Source organism: Oryza sativa, chromosome 3 (assembly GCF_034140825.1).
Source record: "Oryza sativa Japonica Group chromosome 3, ASM3414082v1".
Lineage (NCBI taxonomy): Eukaryota > Viridiplantae > Streptophyta > Magnoliopsida > Poales > Poaceae > Oryza > Oryza sativa.
Genome location: NC_089037.1, coordinates 13,103,324 through 13,128,123, shown reverse-complemented (window position 1 = coordinate 13,128,123; position 24,800 = coordinate 13,103,324). Strand labels below are relative to the sequence as shown.

The following is a 24,800-nucleotide window of genomic DNA, read 5'->3' as shown; positions in this document are numbered from 1 at the left end:
CAGCTCGACGAGGAGGAGGAGGGACAACGGTGGCTTGACGAGGAGTGGTGGCTTGACGAAGAGGAGCAGTGGCGATGGCTTGACGATGAGGAGGAGGAGGGGCAACAGTGTTAGGGTGGATTTGGCGGAGGCTCGGCTACGGATCTAGTGGCGCCGAGGCACGCACGCAGCGGTGGCGGGCCTTAGTGGGGAGGCGGTGGTGCTGCGGGGAGGGAGGGAGCACCGGCGGCGGCGGCTCACAGAGAAAGGGAGCATCAGCGCACAGTGAGGCGACAATGGCTCGTGGAGGGTGGGAGCAGTGGAGCCGGAGGGCGGAGGGAGTGGTGGTGGCTGCTGCTCCGCACGGATGGGCTCGGGAGTTTGCCGTCGGCGACGTGGTGTCCTGCTGCTTGACATGTTTTTTTTCTTTTTCTTTTTCTTTTTGTTTTTGGTGGACATAAATTTGTGCCATGAAATTTTGTTTGATTCAGTTTAATATATACTAATTGCACAAAACTGAATAAAAAACTTTGAGAAACTAGGTTAAATTCACAAGGGTATAAATGAAATTTTTGTCTTGAGTTAACACCGTCATGTTGCCTTCACAGAATAGGGTCAAGCCCCATTTTCGTTTCTAAAAAAGAGAGTCAAATGACCAAATCAGTGGTTAGTCTTCAAAGTAGGGTAAAAAACGCAATTGCCCTATCATATAAAGTCACCCGATTATCTCCAATTAGGGCTTTTCTAAAGGAGACATCAAGTAGTACGTTTGTGAACACATTGGCCAACACGACATTTTTCTTGCTAGCAAGATTATTCAACGAGGTAAATAACTTATCAAAAGAAATGTCTCCCAAAACCTCAAAATTGAGTTCCATTATGAATCACAAAAGATCCATGTGAGAGAAAGAGACGATCGACATGGATGATCCCTCCAAGCAGAGGCGTTGGCATAGTACAGAGAACAAATCGGAGGGAAGGACGAGACAACATGGTGAGGGGTTGAGAACTATACATGCTTACGATTGTGGCAAATGGTGAGTAAATAAATTGATTTCAGCTCTACAATGTGGTATTTTTTCTTCACAAAAGCCAGATTCTACTTCTCATCGGTCTTCACAAACCAATGTAGTGACACGTGCCAAAAGCGAGATGAAAAGATAGCTTGTGTCTTTTACCGTTGCAAGGCATAACTGAACCATGCTATACACCATACATTGACCTATCAATCACTTTCGGAGATTAATTAGTAGTTGGTAATATATATTTATTTGTAAAAGATGGAAACCTTTGAGTTTGGAAAAACAAAAAGAGAATCCTCGCCGAAAACAAAAAACAAAAAAAAAGAAAAGAAAAGAAGAGAACGAAAGATGCATGTCTCATAACAAGACATAACCTTTTTTTTTTTGGGAAAATCCCAGACATAACCTGTGTCCATCGTGATTCTCATTTAACTTAGCTTCTCTGGTGCCTATATAAACCTCTCCATGGTGTCCATCTGCAGTGCACACACAGTTTCTGTAGTTGCAGGTCAGTCACAACTAAAACAGAAACCAGTTAGCTGCAGACAAACCACACACACAAATTCATGGCCTCTTCAAGTTGTACAGCTCCCAAGGCAGCACCTGAGTTTCACCCCACAGTTTGGGGTGACTTCTTTATCAACTATGAACCACAACCCTTGCAGGCATGCATGCTCGTACACTCTATTCCCTTACCTAGTGCAGAGTACACTTATCTCAAATTGAAGCCAAATGGTTTTGTATCTAAATCTTCCCTTTCTAATATTTTTCTGTTTTATAATTACAAGAGAATACACACGTAGTCTCGCCATTACACAAACACACTGGGCTGCTTTTCATCTTTTTTGTTTAGCTAGGGGCTTCATGTTCTTAACCAGTTGAGTATTGGATATGCTAATTAACCAAGATTAACTAAATCAAGTACTTCGTCAAAATTTTTGGAAATGCCTCAAGTACTTTACTTCAAATTTCTGAATTCGCAATCTACAAATCCAAGTGGATTATAATGCATAAAAATCGAGCATGTTAGACATTTCACCATGACAAGGGACAACTTATAATATTTATTAAATATAAAAATGATAAAACAAATAAGATCCATATGCATGATCAATTTTAAACCCTTTCCCTTTTTTTTTCAATAAAGGTGGCATAACTTCTTCCTTAAAGTACTTAAACTAGCACTTCATCTCATTTATATTCGAATTCATGAACATGTTCTCCTGTTCCAGTATTTCTACATGTCAACAAGCTCTTTCCACACATATATAGCATTCTTTAGCGATTCGTACAGGTTACCATGCATGCATGATTTGCTTAAAAAGTGATCTGCTGAAACCATAAATTTTTCATGGATCGATATGCATGATGCTTGCAGTATAATACCTTTTCTCATGTACCATGAGAGATAAATAAATTGTCATCAAATTGCTTCTCCTTTCCACATATTTTTACCTAACATATGTATTAATTCGTGTTAGCAGCGGCCAGAGAAATGGATGAGAGAGAGATCCGATCAGTTAAGAAAGGACGTAAGTCAGCTGTTCGACGCTTTCGATGGTGTGGCAGAAAAAATGAATCTAGTTGACACGCTCCAACGCCTGGGGATAGATCATCTCTTTGAGGAAGAGATAGCCACCACCTTGAATACCATTCATGGTGCTGAATTTGACAGCCCTAGCCTTCATGACGTTGCCCTCCGGTTTCGCTTGCTGAGGCAGCAAGGGTTATGGGTTTCATCAGGTATGCTGTAAAAGTGAAATATTTATATGCTAATACTCCCTTTGTATTTTAATGTATGATGCCGTTAACTTTTTAATCAACGTTTGATCATTTGTCTTATTAAAATAATATATACAATTATCATTTATTTTACTGTGACTTGATTCATCATCAAATGTTCTTTAAGCATGACATAAATATTTTTATATTTGCACAAAAATTTTGAATAGAACGAATGGTCAAATTTTGGTTAAAAAAGTCAACAACGTCAAACATTAAAATACGAAGGAAATATATGCTATCCGCTTGCAAATACTTTTTTTTTTGGTGGGGAAAAGACAGATATATTACTCAGCTAAAGCCTCCTTACAAACAGCTTGTGAGATTAAATTACAACTTCCATCCGGCCAAAACTCCGAACGAGCATTAGTCCGGCCTCTATTAGCTAAGTAATGTCTGATATTGTTCTGACTACGCTGAATTTTCCGAATTCTAACTTCCCTTCCTTCAGACAGCATCTCTCCTATGTCTCTAACAAGGTAGGCAAGCTGAGACCACTCCTTCTTCTTAGATTGGATCATATCGACTGCAACCAAACAATCTGACTCAACAATGATCGGCAGCAAGGTCCATTGCAAAGCCAGATTAATTCCCTCTTTGCAAGCTAGAAGTTCAGCTTCAAGAGGGTTGCAACATCTCTCTATAAAGCCACAGGCTGAAAAAATAACAGTTCCTAACCTGTCCCTAAGCACCGCCCCTATGCCTCCTGTACTAGAGCTCGAATCAAAGGAACCATCAACATTTAACTTCATCCAGCCTGGCTGCGGACGCTCCCAACGGCATGGAACTGATCTTTTCTCTGGTCTTGCCGCTACACAATTCTGTAAACCAGACTGAACCACATGTTTCCCTTTAACCACATCGACAAGGGGAAACTGTCTAACTTCAAGCAGAGAACTGCAGTAACTTTCCAGGAATCTTTTTGACACATCAATAGGCGGAGGAATTTTACCATGATATAACTCATTACGGACGAACTAGATCCGCCATAGAAGCATTAGCAGCATCATTCTCTCCTCCTTTGGTGTTTTTTCAACTTGGTTGAGAAACCAGTAACTTCCTGTACCATTTCCGACTACGCCCATGGACAAATACCCTGAATTCTCCAGAGCTGCCCAAAGATGAACAGCATGAGGACAGCGACAAAGGGCATGTTCAACATCTTCTTTTTCATTCCCACAGATGCAGCAAACATCAACTCGCTCCATGTTTCTCTTTTTCTTGTTGGCTTGAGTTGCCAGGCTATTAGTTGCAGCCCGCCAATCAAATATCTTCACCTTTTGTGGCACTTCACATTTCCAAATCATATCCCAAGCCGCCTTAGAGTTTTGTCCTGAAGAACTTGAGCTTTCATCAGTAGTTGCTAAGGAGAGCACCAACTTGTAAGCACTCCTCACCGAGAATCGACCTAACTTATCCGGGTGCCACGCAGGAAAATCCTCCTCCAGACGCACTGAAGTACGGATTCTAAGGATCTCTTCAGTGTCAATCGGCAGGAAGGTCTGAGACACCTTAAGAGCATCCCAAGAACCATTTGGGCTCAAAAGATCAGAAACCCATTTCAAACGATAGTGTCCCTTCGTGGTAATCGGCCTCCGAGAGAGGTCTCTCGGGATCCATGGATCTCGCCAAATGCAAACTGACTGGCCATTATCAATCCTCTAGATAATGCCTTTCTTAAGAAGCTCTAGGCCAAATTCGATTGCCTTCCACCCCGGAAGTTAGGTTCAACTAGGCAACTCTACTTTTTGAAAGTTAATGTTAACAAAATTCCCAGGCTTAGTAATAACTGAAAAGAGCTGGTAACAAAAAGAATATTATATAACAAATATTATGATTTTAACATGCATGTGTGTACTTTGCAGATGTTTTCAACAAATTCAAACACAGAGATGGAAGCTTTATCATTGACATAACAAATGACCCAAAAGGTCTCTTAAGCTTATACAATGCTGCCAACCTTCTCACCCACAACGAGGAAGCCCTCCAGGAAGCTATCTTATTTTCAAGGCATCATTTGGAGTTAATGAAAAGTAACCTGAAGTCCCCATTAGCTGAGCAAGTTTCACGTGCTCTTCAGATACCATTGTCCAGAAACTTGAAGAGGGTTGAGGCCCTATCTTATATATTAGAGTACAATGTACACGAGCAAACATACAACCCCTCAATACTGGAGCTTGCCAAGCTAGACTTTAACCTTCTTCAACATATTCACCAAAGGGAGCTCAAGACAATTACTCAGTAATTTTTCGGAGCATGCTCTAAATATATCAAACTCAATATCTATGAGCCCTAATATAAATGGAATTTGACAATGACTAGAACTTTTTTACTATCACTTACAACAACATACACATATCCTTTCTTAATTTCAGGTGGTGGGAGGATCTTTCAAATGACATAGGACTAGACTACATAAGGGATCGCATTGTTGAATGCTACTTTTGGTCATATTCTATGTACTTTGAGGAGGAGTACACACGTGCCCGGATGATCCTTGCCAAGTTTTTCATGTTAACATCATTGTTAGATGACACTTATGATACGCATGCTACTTTGGAGGAATGTCGAAATCTCAATGTGGCCATACAAAGGTTATACTATTATTTTTGATTAACTTTCATCTAGAGAACAAAACATGGGTATAATCAATGAGGTGAAATTTGACTAACTAATTCGTGCAAAAAATGACCATGCAGCTGGGATGAGAGTGATATTTCTGTTCTACCAGATTATCTGAAGAAATTCTTTCTCAAGGTGATGAGCAATTTCGTGGAGTTCGAGAATGAATTGGAACCACATATTAGGCACCGCAATGCTTACAATAGGAAAGTGGTATGACACCTTTTTACGTTTACCTCCGTTTGTATTATTGATTTTACAAATTAAATAGCAAGTATGTTCATTTCCCTAATATTCATGTAAAATTCGCACTATAGCTAATTGATCAAGTAAACATGCCATCATCTTTCATGGTGCTACGATATTTTTCCTTAAAAACATCAACCATATTTTATTACATGTAACAGGAACCCAATTTTGGAATTAAGTTAAAAGAAAGGTCCCCCAAAAACAGGCAAGGACCACTGATGTAACTGAAACCAAAGATAAATTAAGTAACATCTTCTGGCCCAAGTTTTTAACTTGGAATGGTATGCTGGTTCCAAAAAACTGGCAAGGACCCCACCATTTTTGGCTCACCTTCCTATTGCTTATATTTCGTGAACTAATTTATAAACAAAATTTTAGTTTCCCTAAAGCAAATCGGTGATAAAAGTTGGAACCAGTCTCCTTTTGGTATTTGGACAGTTGTAATTTTTGAAACCCTACATGCTTCATGGTGCTTACATATTACTCCTTTGATCCAGTTACAAGTATATATAATTTTGGATATTGACATGGTGTTCCAAATGCTATTTTTTTAATCAATCACTAATTTATATTATTTGTAACAATTTAAGTTATAATATTATGGAGTAATTTTCAAGGAAACTACTAAAGTATGTGATCAAACTTTCATGAGTCAAAATGTAAATATTTAAAAATCCACGGATACTTCAAACTTTGAATTAATTGACTAGGTGTTTGAAATGAAATTACTATTTGTAACTGAAAATTAAGACAATATTTAACAAATAGGTGGATGGATTGGTGAAGGACTTTAAAAAGAAAAAGAGAGGTGTTGCGGACTGTTGGAATGGATAGTAAAGACAATAAAGCAAAAACAATGTTTGCCTAACCACAATGTGAGATTAAATAGACCCGCCACATATAAAGTTGCTTGAAAAAGTAGGGCACTGAAAAATACCTCAAAAACTGAATATCCACCACAAAAGATGACTAACTTATTGAATATATTGATTTGTAGAGCATACAAATAGGTACAATCTGCCAAACAAAAAAGGAACCAAGGAAAAAAAATTAGTAGAACGATATTTGAGATAAATGACAATATAACATAACCCAATGGCACCTCCACATCTTCCATTCGCCTAGCTCTTCCACCTCTGCCGCAACATTTCTCACTAGACCCCCAAGATTATGATTAAACAAACAAACAAACGAGCAATCAATCTTAACCAATTAATTATATATGTGCCGGCCGCTCAAATCTGTCCTTAAGTCCGCGCACAACACACACATTTGCAATGTCCTCGAATTCCCAATATCTACACCTCTTCGAGAGAGATGCCGTTGCCTTTTCCTTTATACAGCTTCTCTCCATCTTCTCAAGTCAAATCGATCGCAGTCAGAATGTCAGATGAGCTGAGAAATCAGAGAAGAAGTTGGCTCGCTCGCTTTTCCAGTCTGGTCGTCGGCGGTCTCCGCCGTCGAGGCGGCGTCGACCGAGCCGCGCTTCCCGGGCCAGCCTCCCCATCCTTCCTGGCTCCTGCCGCTTGCCACCGTACGCCGGTGCCGCCTCGGCCTCGTGCGCCCCTTTTTTTTCTTTCTTTTTTTTTCCGTTTCAGATAATTTACTCCGCTAAGTAGGGCTGGATCGGAGTGGCAGTAGCCCATGGGCCTCTTGGGCCATGGCCCAGCAAGGCAGCAACTCCTCGTCATCCAGAAAAGGAATTAGTCTATTGTGGATCCTTCAAGTCTTGATCCTCCCTCATACCGAGTATAACGTCTCCCCAATCTTTAAAAACTAGAGCCAATCAGTTCCCTCGACCGTTTGGATAGCAGTCTCATCCTATGTAATGCTCATATGACCTACTTGTCAGTGAGAAAAAAAATAAAAACAATATGGTCTTACATGTCAATCATCTTGGTCTCCCCCTTTGCTCTTTCTCCTCTCTACCCCGTCCCCCATAGAGTCATCGTATCCTATTAAAAAAAAAGTTTGCCGATCCTTGTAATGGGACTAAACGCACATAAAACAAAAAATGAAACGCTACCTCCGTTAAGGACATCGTCCTATAATACCTTGATTTCTTAAATCATTACTGGATAAAAATATTAAGATTTAATATGTGAAGATAGCATTGATAGATCTGTGATGAGAAAAAAAATATTTTATATGGTTTTTTTTAAATATATTTTAGAAATATTAAAAAATATTAATGATGAGACAACTACATTGGAGACTATGGCGGCTTAGCTATTCCTCTATTTTCGTTGGCACGCTTTTCAAACTGTTAAACGGTGTATTTTACGTGAAAACTTATATATATGTATACATACATATATGTGTATATGTATATGTATATGTATATGTATATGTGTATATATATATATATATATATGTGTGTGTGTAAGTTGTTTAAAAAAATCTAATAAATTTATTCATCAAATTTTTATATATTAATACTTAATTAATCATATGCTAATATCATTTCTCGTTTTACGTGCGGCTAATTACTGTTTCAAACATCTAAAAAGAACACAGCCATATATATCAATGTTTGGACAAGTAAAGAACAGAGGTAGTATCAGCATGCACTTACTATGTGATACACACACACCCCTACCTCATAGATCTTAGCATTGTTCTGTTTTCTCCTATGCAGTTTCAATTGTTATCTGGGTATTATCTCCAGGAGGCAGAATGGTTCCATCATAACTACGTACCAAGTTTCAAAGAGCAAATAGAAGTGTCGGTGATGTCTGCAGGTATTCAAGCACTAAGTGTATGTATACTTGTCGGCATGGGAAATATAGTAACCGAGGAGACACTTGAGTGGGCCATTGGCAACAATGATGCCGTTAGGGCTGGCGGTGAGGTGGCACGTTTCATGGATGACATGGCTGCATTTAAGGTATGAGTTTAAGCTTTGTAAATAGAACTTACTCCTCTACTGTATTGCTTTTATAGTAGGAGTCACTGACATATAGATCCTAGAGCATGTCAGATCCATGTGTCAATATGTCGTATTGCAACAGCAGTGCTAGAGATCAGGATCTCTCTTGTAAATATCAAATCTAACTTTACCATGGTATATTGATACACATGCACATTGCTAAATCTGTCATTTTTCTTCATAGAATGGAAGGAACAAATTGGATGTAGCCAGCTCCGTGGAGTGCTACATCAAGGAGTACAATGTTACCAGTGAGGTTGCCCTAGCCAAGATAGGTTCTTTGGTCGAAGATGCATGGAAAACCATAAACCAAGCTCATATTGATCGCCGTGAACTGTTGCCATTTGTACATCGGGTCACCAACCTATCAAGGAGCATGGCTATTTTGTTTCTTGACAAAAGAGATGCATACACATACAGTAAGGATTTCAAAAGGACGATGGAGAGCCATTTTGTCAAACCTATTCCCCTTTAGGTACCGCACGTAGAAGTGTGAACTACTTTAATTATTATGTATTGGGATATTAGTTAAATATGACAATAATGATAATTAAGATGCCTGTTTTGATCATATGAGAGATTCATTATTGAACCTCTCAACTTGCGTTGATACATATGCAGCACTATGTATTGTCATCATGTAGGTCCATGTACGTACTAGCGTGTAAGCGTTTGGATTGTGTATATAACGAGTTATATCATGCGCTTCGAAATCATTCATCATATGTGCACTATGATTGATTTTCTTTTCTTATTACTTCCGCAACCATATTCCTAAGTTGGGAAGTCGATGCAGTGGGAGTCACTCCACCTACCACCAGGGTTCAAATCCTGGTCCCAACAAATATCACAGGCATGCAAATATGGTTTAATAAAATTAAGTGGGGTACGTAAGAGATTCGCCGTTGGTTTCCATCTATTTGAACCTTGTTAAGAGTTGTATTTGTGTGCAGTTTGGTGGCATTAATTCCAGCATATATATATGATACACACTAATTATTCCTTGCGGAAAAGAATGGGGAGCGCATGAACTAAAGTTGATCTCACCTTCATCATAGTTGAAAATACTAGACTGGTGGGTGACTTGGTCAACCTCTCGGTTCACCTATCCGACTATCTAGCCAATCGAACCGCAATTCACTAACGTAGAGATAAATTTTATGTTCCAATACAATCACAAATAACGCAGTGGTCGGATGGTTATGGGAGTTTACCCCTAGCTCAACCACCTCGGGTTGACTCCCCACCATGCCCATTTTCAAAATCAAGTGCTTGTGGACCCACGAGTTAGCCGGGCCTTTTTCTAGCCTATTTAAAGCAGTGACATGTCTTAGTCCTGGCCTGACTGAAGACGGTTTACTACTGGTTCACCTAACAACCCGCCGGTTTGAGCGGTCCAAAGTGGGTCAATTGTGTGTTCAATATTTCCATATAACTGGACCATGCTGACCTCGAGGAGCAGCAAAATGCTACCGCCACCGATTAGCAGCAAGGCGCTGCCGCTGTTGCCAGGAGCTTCCTGGTGATTGACAAGGGGCTCGACAAAATTGATGAGGGATCGTTCCTAGAAGTATTTGCATTAAAATCCTATGGCATCAATAAGGTGGTAAGAAAGGAATGTTGAATACTTACATTCATGATCTTGTCCCAATCAACTTGGGCTAGGTTGCACAAGGGGCTGGGGATATCTTCAGCAATGCTCAGCTTGTTGGCCACTGTTGGTAATTCTTAACCTCACAGATAAAATCTGCAAGCGCACGGAATAAAACGATGTAGCACTTCACCCGGGAGTATTCTCAGGTATCGATTTCCACAGGGAATGTGTGTGTCAGCTCTTCACCAGTTTCGTCCAAGGACACAAAGCTAAAGATAGGCTAAGGATAGAGAGGATTCACCTGTGAGAAACAGTGTCTACGGAAAGCTTAACTTTAATCCTAACGCGATACTTCGGGCACTGGCCAGCCTGTTGCTCTGAAATATCGCTCTACTACGCATCCGGACTGGGAGGACTTTAGTGATCTTGAGGGCTGTCACCACCTCACACCTACTGTGGGATGCAGAGCAAACACTGGAAATCAACTACCTAGACACCGCGTCTAAGTAGTTAATAACTTACTTTAATGTTAGCTACACACTAAAGCAATCACTATATTTTAATTGATTATAATGAACGATGATCCTGTATGCTAATTAGGAACTAATCAAGAAGTAAATCTCACTAAGCAAAACTAAATTACTCAAAAGATATTTCTATAATAATCAGAGTAATTAACAGAGCAAAAGAAATAAGAAGTGGATTACCGACAACTCCGGAACTCCTCCAACTTCTTCTACTCTACTCTCTCCCTAATCTAGTATACAATAAAGTACAATAGAGCCTCTTATAATTCAGCTCAAGCTTGGAGTGTGTGTTGAAGTGAGTGAAGTGAAGTCATTATATAGGGGCAGGTATAACGGTTGTAAAACACGAAAAGTCCATTTTGCCATCCAACCGTCATTCATGAGCTCATCCAGACTGTCCCTGCCAAACCCTACATCGGACGGTTGCGGGAGTGGTTCGGCCGAACCCAGGCCTGGTCCAACAGGCCCAGGTTTTGGCCTGTTGTCTCTCCTCCTCCTCTTCTATCCATTTCTGCGAGTGGAAGGCCCATTTGATGGTATTTTAGTGTAATTCTTGGCCCGCTTGTGATATGGATAGGAATTCTCCTTCACTTAAGTCTATAGTTCATCCAACATTGGCGGTTTGTCACCTGTATTCAAATATTCACCAATATTTGTGGAATATGTAAGAATTTAACCCTTTCACTATGTTGGATGTTTTATTTCCTTGATTTATGCATGTATTGGCGATATAAAATTGGCATTTAATAGCCGTCAACAGCCACCACCTTCTTGGTACAGTCTTTCGACCGTGTCAAAGTAGGAAGCTCCTCTAGCAGGAAGGCAAAGTACCCTGACCCCCTTTGGAAGTTCGGCCAGGGTGCAGGTACCGAGGTTGTGTTTGGATCGCATGAAAGGATGTAGATAAAAGATATATACAGGTTCATGATGTTTGAAAGCACAATACCCTACTATTGTGTTCTTGCTATATGCGATCAATATTACAATGTGTTATTGGGTGGATGTTGTTCTAAGTGGGAGATGATGAACCCTTCTTCACTTTCTTGTGTCTAGAATCTAACTTAGACCAACTAAACCAAATTTCTGAATTGAACCCTTTTCTCTGTGGAATTGGTCCTCCTTTTACATGCCAAGGGGATACTACAGTGCCCATGCAAGTATACATATGTGGGACCCAGCCCACAGGAAGTTGGTATGCTTAGTCTTCTCATTGTCCCTCTAAGAGGACCGGCTGGATGCAAAGGGTCTACCTACTGGTTGATGCGTGGAGCAGAGTCACCCAAGCCATCACCCCAGCAGTCATTGGGCCTGTATATCAACCACAGAGGAGGAGAAAAGTGGGCCCTTATAGCCAGGTGAGCATGGAGCACACGCTGGGTCACTTACTTTTTCTCCGGGGCGACATGGGCAACGAGGAGAGACATGCACCGCCACATCTCCCACGCCGCCCGTGATCTCTCCCCAGGAACCATATCACATGGTAATTAATGTGGAATAACGGGGCAAGGTTGTGCACATGATACCGTAATTAATGCTGAATGACGGGGTCAGGCAGCCGGCAGGACTGAGTCACATCTACCCAAAGACAAACTCGCTCGTAACAGACCTCGGGGCCCTGGCCCACGTGCAGTGACCGTGGTGGCCCTAAGTTGACGCTAGCTCGGCCCCGAGAAGCAGTTGTCCTCGGGTCACCTTCTTCGGCCAGGGGCACTACTTGGGTCCCTGTTTTAGTTCTCGCTTTGACCATTGTGGGCTCCACAGTTCCCCATGTTGCTGATGGAGTGGGAACCTCCGGTCCTACTTCTCTGACATACCATGTCCTTGAAAATATCTGCACATTGAAGTTCAGTTTAGGTTTTATATTTCAACTAATACAATGTAGATATTTGAAGAGGAAAAATAACCGTACTCCGCAAGATCATCCAGGTTAGCTATGTACTCGTGCACATGGTGATCATGCTCTTATAAAGGATGGTTCCGATGACGCATGAAATCGCTGATAACCTCATGCGCTATCAGAATACTCCCTTAACTCTCGAGTTATCTCGATAAAGGGATTTGGATTCCAATCGAGTAGAGGACCACGTTTTCTATCGGGCAGGCTTGGTGGTTGAGAATTTGAGGTGGCAAGAACTGGTATCGATGAAGAAGTAAAACCAACCTTTTCTCTATCCCTTCCTAGGAATAGGTGAGGTCATTACTATGTATGCTTTCTTCAAGCCATCTTGGACCCCGAACACCACAGTGACATGTGATCAAGGTAATAAATAGCGTTCATAGCGGGTGCTATAGCAGTAGCGGCCTCCTACCGCTACCGCTACGATGTAGCAGACTGGAAATAGCATGTTGGAACTTAGCGGCCGCTATTTTTACTTAGCGAGCCACTATAGCATGAGCAAATTTATATAATCACTAACCTATAACAAACGGCGAGTTTGTTAGTTATTTTGCCTCTCAAAATATTGTATTCTTGTGAGTTGTAACTTCTAATGAGTAGAATACCAGGTTTGTTCCTTAATTTAGTGTAAGTTGGAACAAGAGATCAACTTTTCGAGTGCTACTAATCCTCAGATGTTATAGTTATATTGATCTATCACTAATTTGTTTCTTAGTTACTTTGTTAATGTTTTATAAAGTTTGCACCAACTTGACTCACAAGTCACATCAGCACAAAATATTATCATATACGAATAGAAACCATCTAGAAGTCACAACCATGAAGCAATCTAGAAAATCCAGGAAAACAACCTGAAACCGACTCTCTTCCGGAGTTTGCTGGTCTAACTGTCGAGCTACCCAGTCAGACCGCTTCAACACTACTGGTCTAACTGGCCTCCCTGAGCTGATAACTCCATTTGCAATCCGAAAATACTATTCATCGTATTTCAATAAACATTACCTTTGATAATTTCTTCATCACCAAGATTAATCATCATATGACTCTACAACGCAAACTACCGTCCTAAATTGTTGCTACCTAGTTTTTTATGTGACACATTCTAGTACCATGAATCATCCTGTCTAGATTCGTAGTACGCTGGTATTTATTACGAGCACAGAATAATCTGCAAGCTCACAGGTACCGTTGTAGCTTTCACCCAAGAGTATTCCAGGGTATTGTATCCACAGGGAACGTGTGTGTATAATCTAAGAACATGATTCTTCCAAGGACAACGACTAAATGGTAGGCTTGGGATAGAGAAGATTCTTATGGGTTAAAATTCTTAAATAAGTTATGGTAAAACTCTATCTATTGATTCAGGCATTGGCTTACCCCTGGTCTGCCAAGGAGACTCCGGCCTATAGCTCTATGATGCTCCCAAACGTGAAGGATTACAAAGGACGGACATGGCTGTTACCACTTGCCGCCTACCTCTACAACCCATGGAGCACACAACAAACAAAGGTAACCTTCAGCCTAGACATCGCATCTATGCTATTGATTACTACGCTAATCTCGATGTCACGCTAGAAGATTAAGGTACTCTACCTAAGCAGAGCGATGAACCCATAACAATGAAAATATATCTTACTTAAATAAGAAAAGTAAATACCAAAGGTAATCACCAATACTTATATAAAAGAGACATCCGTCAAGGTACAAAATCAGAGAAAGTGCTGACATCTCCGGCATTCCTCCGGAACTCCCATGGAAGAATGTCAATATCTCCTGCACGTCTCCGGAACTTCACCGGAGAGAATTCCGATATTAGGGGCACTCCTTTCAAAGCTTCCCTCCTCTCTTTTCCTATATTATAACTCTACTAGAGAGTAGCCCAAATGTATAAGTGAGTTGTACTCCACTTGTTATGTGTTGAGAATGAGGAGTAGAAGGGATATTTATAGTGTGAAGATGACTTGAGAGAGTAGAGATGCTAAGGGAATATTCTCCTCCAACTCCTCTCAAGCCTCCACATCATAGTTATTAAGATTGGACCGATAATTGAACCGTTGAGGGACTTGGTTCACTAGTTTACTGGTCTAACCGGTTAGACCATCGGTTTAACCTGGTTTAAATAGATAAATGATGCATTAAAATCACAATAGCTTTCATAGCTCAACGGTCGGGTATTTTGGTGTTGAACACTTGGTCACGGGGTCACAGGTTCAAATCTCAGCCTCCACTCTTTTTTCCTCAATGTTCTATTACGCACGAGCATGGCTCACAAGCCCCACTCCAATTTTTTATTACTCACAAGCCCCACTCCGCCTGATAGGCCTACATGGGCAGTCACCGGCTTATAGCCGGCCCAAAAGATACAGAAAACTGGCCGGTTTGATCGAGTGTTTACCGGTCCAATTGCGTACCGACATTTTGGTTTCGGTTTATTCCGATCAGCCCGCTGTCCGGTCCGATTTTAATAACTATCCTCCGCATTCCTCCAACCATCATTGGATGGAGGTTTCCTACCTTGAGCCTTGCACCACCGACTTTAGGACAACGATATCTGTCGCCACGTGGAAGCTGAGCGCAAGGGGAGCCAAGCTGCTTCTACCGAACCCTGGTCGAGCCCCTCACGTCGCCTTTTGCCTGGGACACTGCCTGGTGGGTTCTCATGATGGTGCATGGTGGTTGGCTTCAAATATGTTGATTTTACTTTGGTTTGTGGGCCTTCCAATCCGTGTACTCGCATCTGATTGGCCAGACATGTCAGGTGGTTTTCATCCAAAATTCACATGCATACAAATATTCACCAAGACTTGCGGAAATGGTTAGTAATAACCATTATCTCTAAGTTTGATATTCCATTTTGTATTCTTTCATTTGCTTTTATGTAGGAATTGAAGGTCGAATTTGGTACTTAAGAACCGTCAACATAGTATTAGGATGCGTCCCATCTGCTCAGATTTGTATTACTATGATGCATCTAATGCAGTACTAAGTAGCAATATTTTGAGACGGAGATAGTATATGGTGGGGCTGTTTGAATAGAGGCATGATCTTCAAAACATATTTTGACTATGTGTTTTATTATAACATATACAAGACATAAATAAATATTTATTTTTTGTTGTAGCACTTTCTAATTTTAATCTATATATACATTGCTATATTGTTTTCAAGTTATTGATAATCAAAGCTTTAAAAGTCTACTCAAAACAATATGGAACTGAAGAGGAGAGTACTCCATTGCTAGTGGCTGATGTGCACTGGGCATTTTGAGATGGACGGGGATACCTGTCGCTTTTCGTCCAATGCATGATTGCTAATACTACTGTTGAGCAGGAGGCCCTGTATTAATTATTGTACAAATGACGACAATCGACCCTAAACTTCTTGATCAGGAAGGTATTTGAATCTTCTGAGATTAAAGATAAAGATAAAGGTTAAAGTGTTTCACGCAAAACGAGGTGGTAATAACGTGTGATTAATTGAGTTTTAATTATTATAAATTTGAAAAATAAATTAATAGAACAACTTTTATATATAAAGTTTTCGCACGAAACACATTGTTTAGCAGTCTGAAAAGCGTGCCATAAAAATCTTCATCTTCATGTAACTTTTGTTGGAGAAACGAATGGGACCCATGTCGTTATGTCGGACCAGTGGCTGAGAGTGCTTCGGTGTTCAAAGTTTCTGAAGTTTGGTATGTGCAGCTCTCAGTTTATCGGCTCGGCTGTTTTTCTTGTGTATGGTGTGCATGCTTTCTAAACGGTTAAATTGTGGGTTTCGTAAAAAGGATATAAAAGTTTTCTCCACAAAACATCACTTTTCAGGTATATAATGGTTAGTACTTAATTAATTAATTAATCATACTCTGTCTCGTTTTGCATAGGACTAATTAGCTACTGAATGCAGCCTAAAAGAGCGTGGCTCGTGTAGAAATTAGATTTTGTGTGCCCGTCTTGTGGTGTTAGCATATGTCTAGAGAGAGAATCTTGCAGGCAGATAAATAGGGAAAGGCAATTTTGTCCATGGGTCTGGATATCCGCGGATACCCGACCCAATGGGCACGAGCGTGGGTGTGATTTTTTATCCGTGGGCACGCCCGCCCGAAACCCGTAGACATCGTGGGCAACAACCGGGTTTCATTTTTTGCCCGTGGGTAACCCATGCCCGACCCGATACATATGTATTAGCTAATTTCGACTTATCTCTTAATTCTTATACCCCTTTCTCTTGGTTCATTTGTGATACTAACTAATAATAAGTTGTGATGTAATTCAAATTATTGTTGATAACTGATAATTTGGTAAATTATTGATTTTACTTCTCTTTGTTAAATTATGTATTTTTGAGTTACTATTAATGTGAGATCCATTGGGTACCCGCCGGTATATCCGTGCCCGTCGGGCATGGGTACAGATACAAAGTTTTGCCCGCTAACCCTAGTGGGTAGGGTTTGGACGGGCGACGACGGGCATGGGTTCGGGCATGGTTTTGCTCTACCCATGCCCGACCCGACCCGTTGCCATCCCTACAGATAAGGGATTGTAAAAAAAGAAATCCATTTGTATTTTACTATTGTTTTACTCACCATAATTTTGTCCCGTTGGAAAACTCAACGAACATTTACAATCCTTCATATATAAATTCAAACTTTTAGGTAATCTCAATATATTATGCCAAATAGGATTGTGACCGTATATATATTCATCTACGAGTATTTGGGATAAAGGATGAAATTTTCACTTTTCAAGTTTATAAAGGAGTTGTACTTAATATTTTCTTTCTATAAAACTAATATTCACTAAATACCTGAAGCTTAACATGCAAACATAGTATTTATTAGCACTCCTAAAATCAACATGCAAGCATGGCATATTAACACACTAAACACACAAAGCTCAACATTAAGCATATAGTAATTATATCTATAATTTATTTCATTCTAAAACTAAACATACACATGCTAAATCATCATTCTCAAACTATTTTCATAATATTTCAATCTAAGTCATTTAATCATTTCTACAATTTCTAACATATATCCCACAGCAAAGCGCAGTGCATCCACTACTACATAATAGCTAATATAAGTCGGCACTATAGGTGCCGAAAGTAGGTAAAACATGCATTCATAGTGCCTTTCCCGCCCACGCTCCCGTCAGCTTGCTGCTACTGTTGCTGCTTGCTGCTGCTGCTGCTGCTTATGTGAATGTGTGATGGAAAACCTATGTGAATATGTTTGGGGAATATATTGCCTATGAATATGAATGTGAATGTGAATGTGAATGTGGCTCTTTCTTGGTGAATGTATGTGAATTGTGTGATTTGGATGATGTGGATGTGAAAATTGAAATATGTAAGTGAATGATGTTTTTGTGATGATGTGGATGTGAATATAAAGCATATTGGAATTGTATGTGTGATCTGTATGTGAAATTGACAGGTACTGCTATTTTTTTTTACCCAACATATAGGTGCCGATTTTTCATTACAACCAGCCACCTTATGTGCTTGCCACGTGTTCCTTTGGTGCTAAAACCAACACCTATATGGAACCGGCACCTTTCTCCCCTAATAGGTGCCGGTTCTAACATACAAACCGGCATCTATTACACAGATAGATGCCAGTTTTGAAACCGGCACCGATGACCAAAGTCATTGTGCCACCTCCGTGGTGCCGGTTGGGAAAACCGGCACCTAAGGGGGTATCCCAACCAGCACCGATTAGGGTTTCTGTAGTCGTGATGATCATTTAGTTAGTTATATACTTATGGCTTATCTCATTTTGCATAGGACTAATTAGCTAACACTACTAGAAAAAGCACTTTCGCAGATGTAAGGGTTTTTTTTTCCAGGTGGGTATGACTTTCGGAGCCAAATGGATGCCTATAAAAATATAAACCGGGGTGAAGCTCGTCGTCCTCCTGCGAAAATCAATTTTTCCAGACGGACCACTTAAGAGATCCGCCTGCAAAAATACCTTTGTTTTCGCTGGCAGACCTCTTAAGTGGTCCGCATAGAAAAATATGATTTTTGCAAGCGGAACCTTATGTGGTCCGCCTACAAAAATAATGCCTACAGAAAAAAAATCTAAGTCCTATCCCATCCTTGTCTTCTCCTCCACAACTTATCCTGTCCAGCACCACTCATTTCCCTCACCCTTCTCTCTCACTTTTCTGGCTCCCTCCCCTCCCCTTCCTTCCTTCCCCTCCCAGATCTGGCAAAGGGGAGGGGCATCGGTGGCTGCGCAGGCGGAGGGGGTCGTGGGCAGCGGCGCAAGCGGAGGGCGTCAGCCGCGCAACGACGACAGCGCCTACTGCACGCGACGATGATGACTACCGCCGGCCGCATCGCTGCCCCTTCCCTTCCCTGCCCTCCCAGATCCGGCAGAGGGGAGGGGCATTGGTGGTGGCGCTGTCGGAGGGGAGGTGCGGCTCCCCTCCCTCTTCTCTCCCTCAGCTCTACTCTCCTCCGCCGCCGGCCGCAACAATGACTACCACAGGACGACAACGGCCGCCGCAGGAAGAGGGGAGCCGGCCGCCGGTGGCGGCGGTCGGAGGAGGAGAGCCATCGAGGGGAGGGGGAGGATCTACCACCTGCAAAAATAGCAAAAATAGTTGCCGCCTGTAAAAATGATTGCCGCAAGTCTTTGCTTGCAAGCGGAACGCCTATCCGTATGGGAAGACGGATTTGGCCCGCCTACAAATACCTTTTATCTAGTAGTGTAACCAATAAGTTCTATTGAATGCAGCCTAAAAGAGCGTGGCTTGTGTAGAAGCTAGATTTTGTGCCCGTCTTACATTATTACTATATATCTAGAGAATCTTGCCATTTCACACCATGGCTTTTAGGCTAGCTGGTTGCAAGCAGATAAGGGATTGTACACAAAGAAATTGTTGATAGTGAAATTTGGCACCTGTTTGATTGTGCATGCACTTTAATTAGTAGCCATGGGGGTAGCTGCCTATGAGTTTTGCATGTAGTGCTCGTATTTGTTTGCATGCATGATCAGGTCGTTTGGAGGGATCATTGAATGGATATGCACATGCACTTTGATAGCAGTCTGTTTAATGGAGATTAATTAGCGGCAACATTACCTTGGGAGGCTCAGAGATGCGAATGAAAAACTTTGCTGCTTCATGCGACACAAATGGAAAGCATGCTATATGCGAATCAAGGCTGAGCAAGGAGATGGAAAGGTTTGGCTGCACACAAGGGAAAGTGAAACAGACTCGTCGGCTGATGAGGATTCACCGTTCGAGTGCTATGAAGTTACGGCATGGCGGCGGCAAGGATTTCCCTACCTCAATCGATATAAATTCATTCTACGTTCTTGTTTCTTCTTTTTCTTCTTTATGGCTAGGAGTATATTAGTCTAGTTTTATTTGCAAATGACCAGTCGCTCGTCGTCGCAAGAGCGTGATGGTCATCTTTTTATTAATTTGTTTATGATGAACCGTGTGTTGGTGCTTTTCGATGCGAACACAAATATACTAGTATTGTTGGATCGAATAGTAAGAATCAAGCCAACCAGAGAGGTGAATAGTTATAAAACCCCAAAACCAAAACTTTTAGCGGAATTAAAATTTACACTCAATTCGATGACGATCACTAGTAGAGAAATGATCTTTACTATCGGTTAATAAACCCTCTTAGTATTGGTTGTAGCAACCGAGATAAGGAAACCGAGACTAAAGTTTGTGACCTTTAGTACTAAATATGCATATTAAGTCAAAAAAAATATGTGGCATATTAAAGTCAAAAAAATATGTGGGATGTTGGATTTGAACTCAACATCTCTCACCTTAGCCTATTAACCATCCCACCAACTCCACACATCTAACTTGGATAGAGATGCTTTCTTTTTGAACTAACCCCGAAGACATCTTTAGCACCAGTTGGTAACACCAACCGTTATTAAAAATATCTTTAGTGATACTAACCGGTACTTAAAAATACATTTTTAACACCGGTTGGTAAGACCAACCAGGACTAAACATATTTTGGAGACTTGCACTTTTAGAACAGGTACTAAAAAGTTATTAGTATCGGTTCTTAATACATCCAGTACATTTGTGGTTTGGGGTATTGGATAAAAGATGAGTTCTCTAATAGTGGATCGGTCTGACTGGAGTAGATGTGCCGATCTGACCGCTTGAAGACCTTCGGTCTGACCGCCCATTACGTCGCTATCGCCTGTCGCCGCCTCCGGTCTGACCGTCGTGTCCCAGCCGGTCTGACCAGTGCGATGCCACTGATCTGTCCGTTGGTGTCCCGTCAGATAGACCGTCGAACCCGAGCAAACACAAATCAAAGATCTCTCAAAGTAGATTAAAACTTTATTACCTCTCTGTATCTATAAAGTGCAACAATAGCATTTACAAAAATCTTGACCAAACTCGAAACCCTAACTTTTCTCTAAACTCAACTCTATCTAAATTGATACTGGGAGGACATACCCTCCCTCTCTATTTATATCCATGATAAGTAGCCTAAAGCCACAAACCAATCTTGTACACGAAGTCATAATCCCCTAGGAAACCTTCCCATACAAGAAACAAACTTTACAAACTCAAATCGTACCAAATTTGGACTCTCTCCAAATTCGACTACGTATCCAGTATGCACACAATATATCTATCGTATGCCATATGGAATTCTCACCAACCACGTGCACTGTTCTTTAGGCTAAGCATCCCGCATGATATCATGATCATATGTTATCTTCTCCAAGTTGTCGGTGGGGTGGAGGAGGCGGACGACATGTCGCCGGAGAAGGAAGAATGGCCGGTGATGTTCGCCGGCGGGGAGGGGAGGTTAGAGAGCGGAAGCGAGTGATCAGTAGTCTGATACCATGAGAGTGAATATGAATCAACACGATAATCATATTGATATGCGGAGATCAGTACATATAGGCCTCAACCTTCCATAGCACACTCAACCAATTTATAGAAACAGTATCGAGAGGTTTATTGAAGGGAGCCAATCAAGGTACATGCCAAATATAGTCTAACATTCCTCAATCTACCCTCTATCTCCAACATCCCGGGCAGAATCAAAATCAGACAGTGGCGATAAAATCAAATCGAACGGAGATACTACTATGTTGGGGCCAAAATCCAGAGGTAGCTAGACTGCTAGAGGCAGTGCCGCAGTGGTAGGCTGAATCAGGCAGTGGCCAGCGAAGAAATCAAAATCGAGCAGAGCGGAGAAATTGATCGAATCGGCAGTGGCAACAAGATTAAATTCCAACGGTGGTGGCGGAATCGAAGTTGGCGTTGGCGGCGACATTATTGAGCAGTTTAACCTAAAAGCTTAATCTGATGAGAAAAGACGGACAATTCACTTTATTTTCCAACACTCTCCTTCACGCGAGGCCTACTCAAGCTTCTAGCGTGGAATAGAAGTGGGCTGCAATATATCAATCTATCTATTTATCTATATCTATATCTATATCTATATTAATCGGTTACTTTTTATGAGCTTCCATGTTAATTAGAAAAATCTGATCGTCGATTCAATGGAGGTTAACATCTCAACCGTAGATCAAATCGATCCATCTCCGCAAATTCGGCCGTAAGACCCCGTAACGAGAGTAATATCGTGGACGTAGATCAAATCGATCTTGGTCTCCGCAAATCGGGCCATATGTAACGAGAAAGCATCTTTGCTAGCAAACGGCCGGGAGCGTCCGCACTTCTCACGCATGCGGGTTCGCGCACGCGATCCATCGATCGATCGATCTGGATACTTGGGTCCTATTTGGGGGAGCTTGTCCCAACTGCAGTTTTTGGAAACCCTGTTTGGGGGAGCTTGTCCCAGCTGCAGCTTTTGGAAAAAGCTATCCCAAACAGTTCACAGCTTCTGAGAATCTATAGTTACATATTCTGAAAAATGAACTAAGAAGCCAGAAACTGGAGAAGCTGGGTTTGAGTTTTTCCAGATTCTCAGAAACTGACTATCAAACAGCTGCTTCTCAGAATCTAAAACTCCTCCCAAACAGTCAGTGAAGGTGAAATCACGTGCTCCGGCGGTCTTCATCTCTCTGCCCCCACCTTGCCAGCGGTGGTATGCGGGCGCGCGGTCCAGTGCCTCAACACGCCTGCATCCTTCTCCGGGCTCAGGACGACAAAGCTGAAGCAGCGCGTACGCGAGAGATCGACAGCTTAATTCTTCTATGATTAATTATTAAGATCCAATCAACATGCATGCAAGAGTTTTGGTTGTGGACAAAATGTCCACTTTATGTTACATTATTTGTGAGATTTGTCCGATATGTTGCTTTTGCGATCAGTGCAAGAGTTGGAATTTGCGACAGCTACCAAACAATGGTCTGCTGTTCTGGATCGGTGATCCAATCGATCCACGGCATCAATAATATACACACGTATAACGATGTCAGTGGTGGTGTCATGCAGTGACAGGTACTGCAACAAATATGAGCTGTACAACCGACTCTCTCCGTCCCTAAATATTTAACGCCGTTGACTTTTTAAAGATATATTTGACCGTTCGTTTTATTTAAAACTTCTGTGAAATATGTAAAACTATATATATAAAAAAAGTATATTTAACAATGAATCAAAAGATAGGAAAAGAATTAAAAATTATTTAAATTTTTTGAATAAGACGAACGACTAAACATGTTTAAAAATGTCAACGGCGTTAAATATTTAGTTACGGAGGGAGTATATAATTTCTCATTTGGATAAGGGCCTGCATTACCCACATGTATTGCCGTGCATACACACACACATCAAGCTTCGAATAGTTCCCATCAGATAGGAACGGATCGACAAGGGGCCTTCATATGGTTGCGTCATGTACTGATTACTTGATCAGGCTAGCTAGAACAAGGAAATCGGAGTTGTCCAATTATAGTAGATCATTTCTCATAGGGATAAGAACTAAACTGATCGGGCCTGCTTAAGAGTCAGGGTTTACTGTATACTAGTTGTCTACTTCCCATTAGATAAGAATCGATCAGGCCCCCACATGTTTTGCCCGTTTTGTATTACTTCTGTGTATTATGCCTATGGAAACACACATTACTGGAGAAACCATCTTTAATCGGTTGTCCAAATTCAGCAATAATCCTGATTTGAATAGGAACTGGGACTAAAGATGGGACTAAAGAATATATCTTTAGTCAATATCTATTCTTTAGTCCCATCTTTAGTCCCGGTTAAAAGACCTGATGTCACTTTAATTTTTATCTTTAGTCCTGGTTGGTGATCATTTTTAGTCCCAGTTTAAAAGAAGGGAAGCTGTGTCAGACCCCTCCACTATCTTTAGTCCCAGTTGTAACAATTGGGAAAAAAATCAGCGACCCGCCTCATCCTCCCCTCCCCCAACCTTATCTCTACTCTCTTCTCCTCCTCACCCCCTCATTCCATCTTCTTCTCCTTCTTCCCCATCTCCTCCTCCTCTCCTCTCACCCCTCTCCTCCCCCTCCACGCGCCGGCAGGAGGTGGCCAGTCGACGGCGACTGGCGATAGTGAATGATTTCTATATTAATTTTGTTGGAGTTTTTTTATTTTTGTTGATGAGGATGAATTTGTGATTGATTTGTAGATTGTAGATGTGTACGTATTGTGGAGGATTGATTTTGTTGTGCATGATTTTTGGATAATTTTATTGTGCACGATTTGCATGGATTTGGGTGGGGGAATATATATACAAGCATAAAAAAATAAAAGAAAAAAATCAATCAGGACGTGGCCCTATATATCCATCTTTTAGTCCCGGTTATTTTACCCAGAACTAAAGATATCCATCTTTAGTCCCGGATTCGTACTCCTGCTTGTAAAAGCAGGAGTACATGGGGGTTACGAACCGGGAGCAAAGATCCTTTTTCCACTAGTGACATAAACCAATGTATATATGAGTAATTTTTTTCTTTTTAGATACACAATACAAATGCAGATGCTCATAACGTGTGCACATTCATCTCTATGAACACTCGCACACTATTATACTCTCTCTTCATCCCAAATATAAGGCACAACTAGCTAGTTAGTAATTTCAAAGACCAGAAAATAATTATTATCACTTTGTTTTTGAATGATCCTAATATAAATATAATACATGCAACCAATAAGATTAGAGATTTTATGCGTGCAGGAATATATTTTTAAAAAAATAATTTTGGAGAGTGGAAGGGGCTAGTTAATTTCTTTGTTTTCATTCCTCATTCTTAAAATTG

At 41.1% G+C, this 24,800-nt stretch overlaps 1 protein-coding gene across 1 annotated transcript; it reads left to right on the top strand.

Annotated features, from left to right (window-relative positions):
• Window positions 1-1,465: 1,465 nt before the first annotated feature.
• On the top strand, window positions 1,466-9,299 carry LOC4332831 (tau-cadinol synthase). The gene is made up of 7 exons (XM_015773274.3): window positions 1,466-1,666; window positions 2,486-2,744; window positions 4,649-5,024; window positions 5,159-5,377; window positions 5,483-5,618; window positions 8,293-8,541; window positions 8,768-9,299. Exons 1-7 carry the CDS (start codon window positions 1,568-1,570, stop codon window positions 9,056-9,058), a joined length of 1,629 nt encoding a protein of 542 aa, XP_015628760.1. The 5' UTR covers window positions 1,466-1,567; the 3' UTR covers window positions 9,059-9,299.
• Window positions 9,300-24,800: the final 15,501 nt, after the last annotated feature.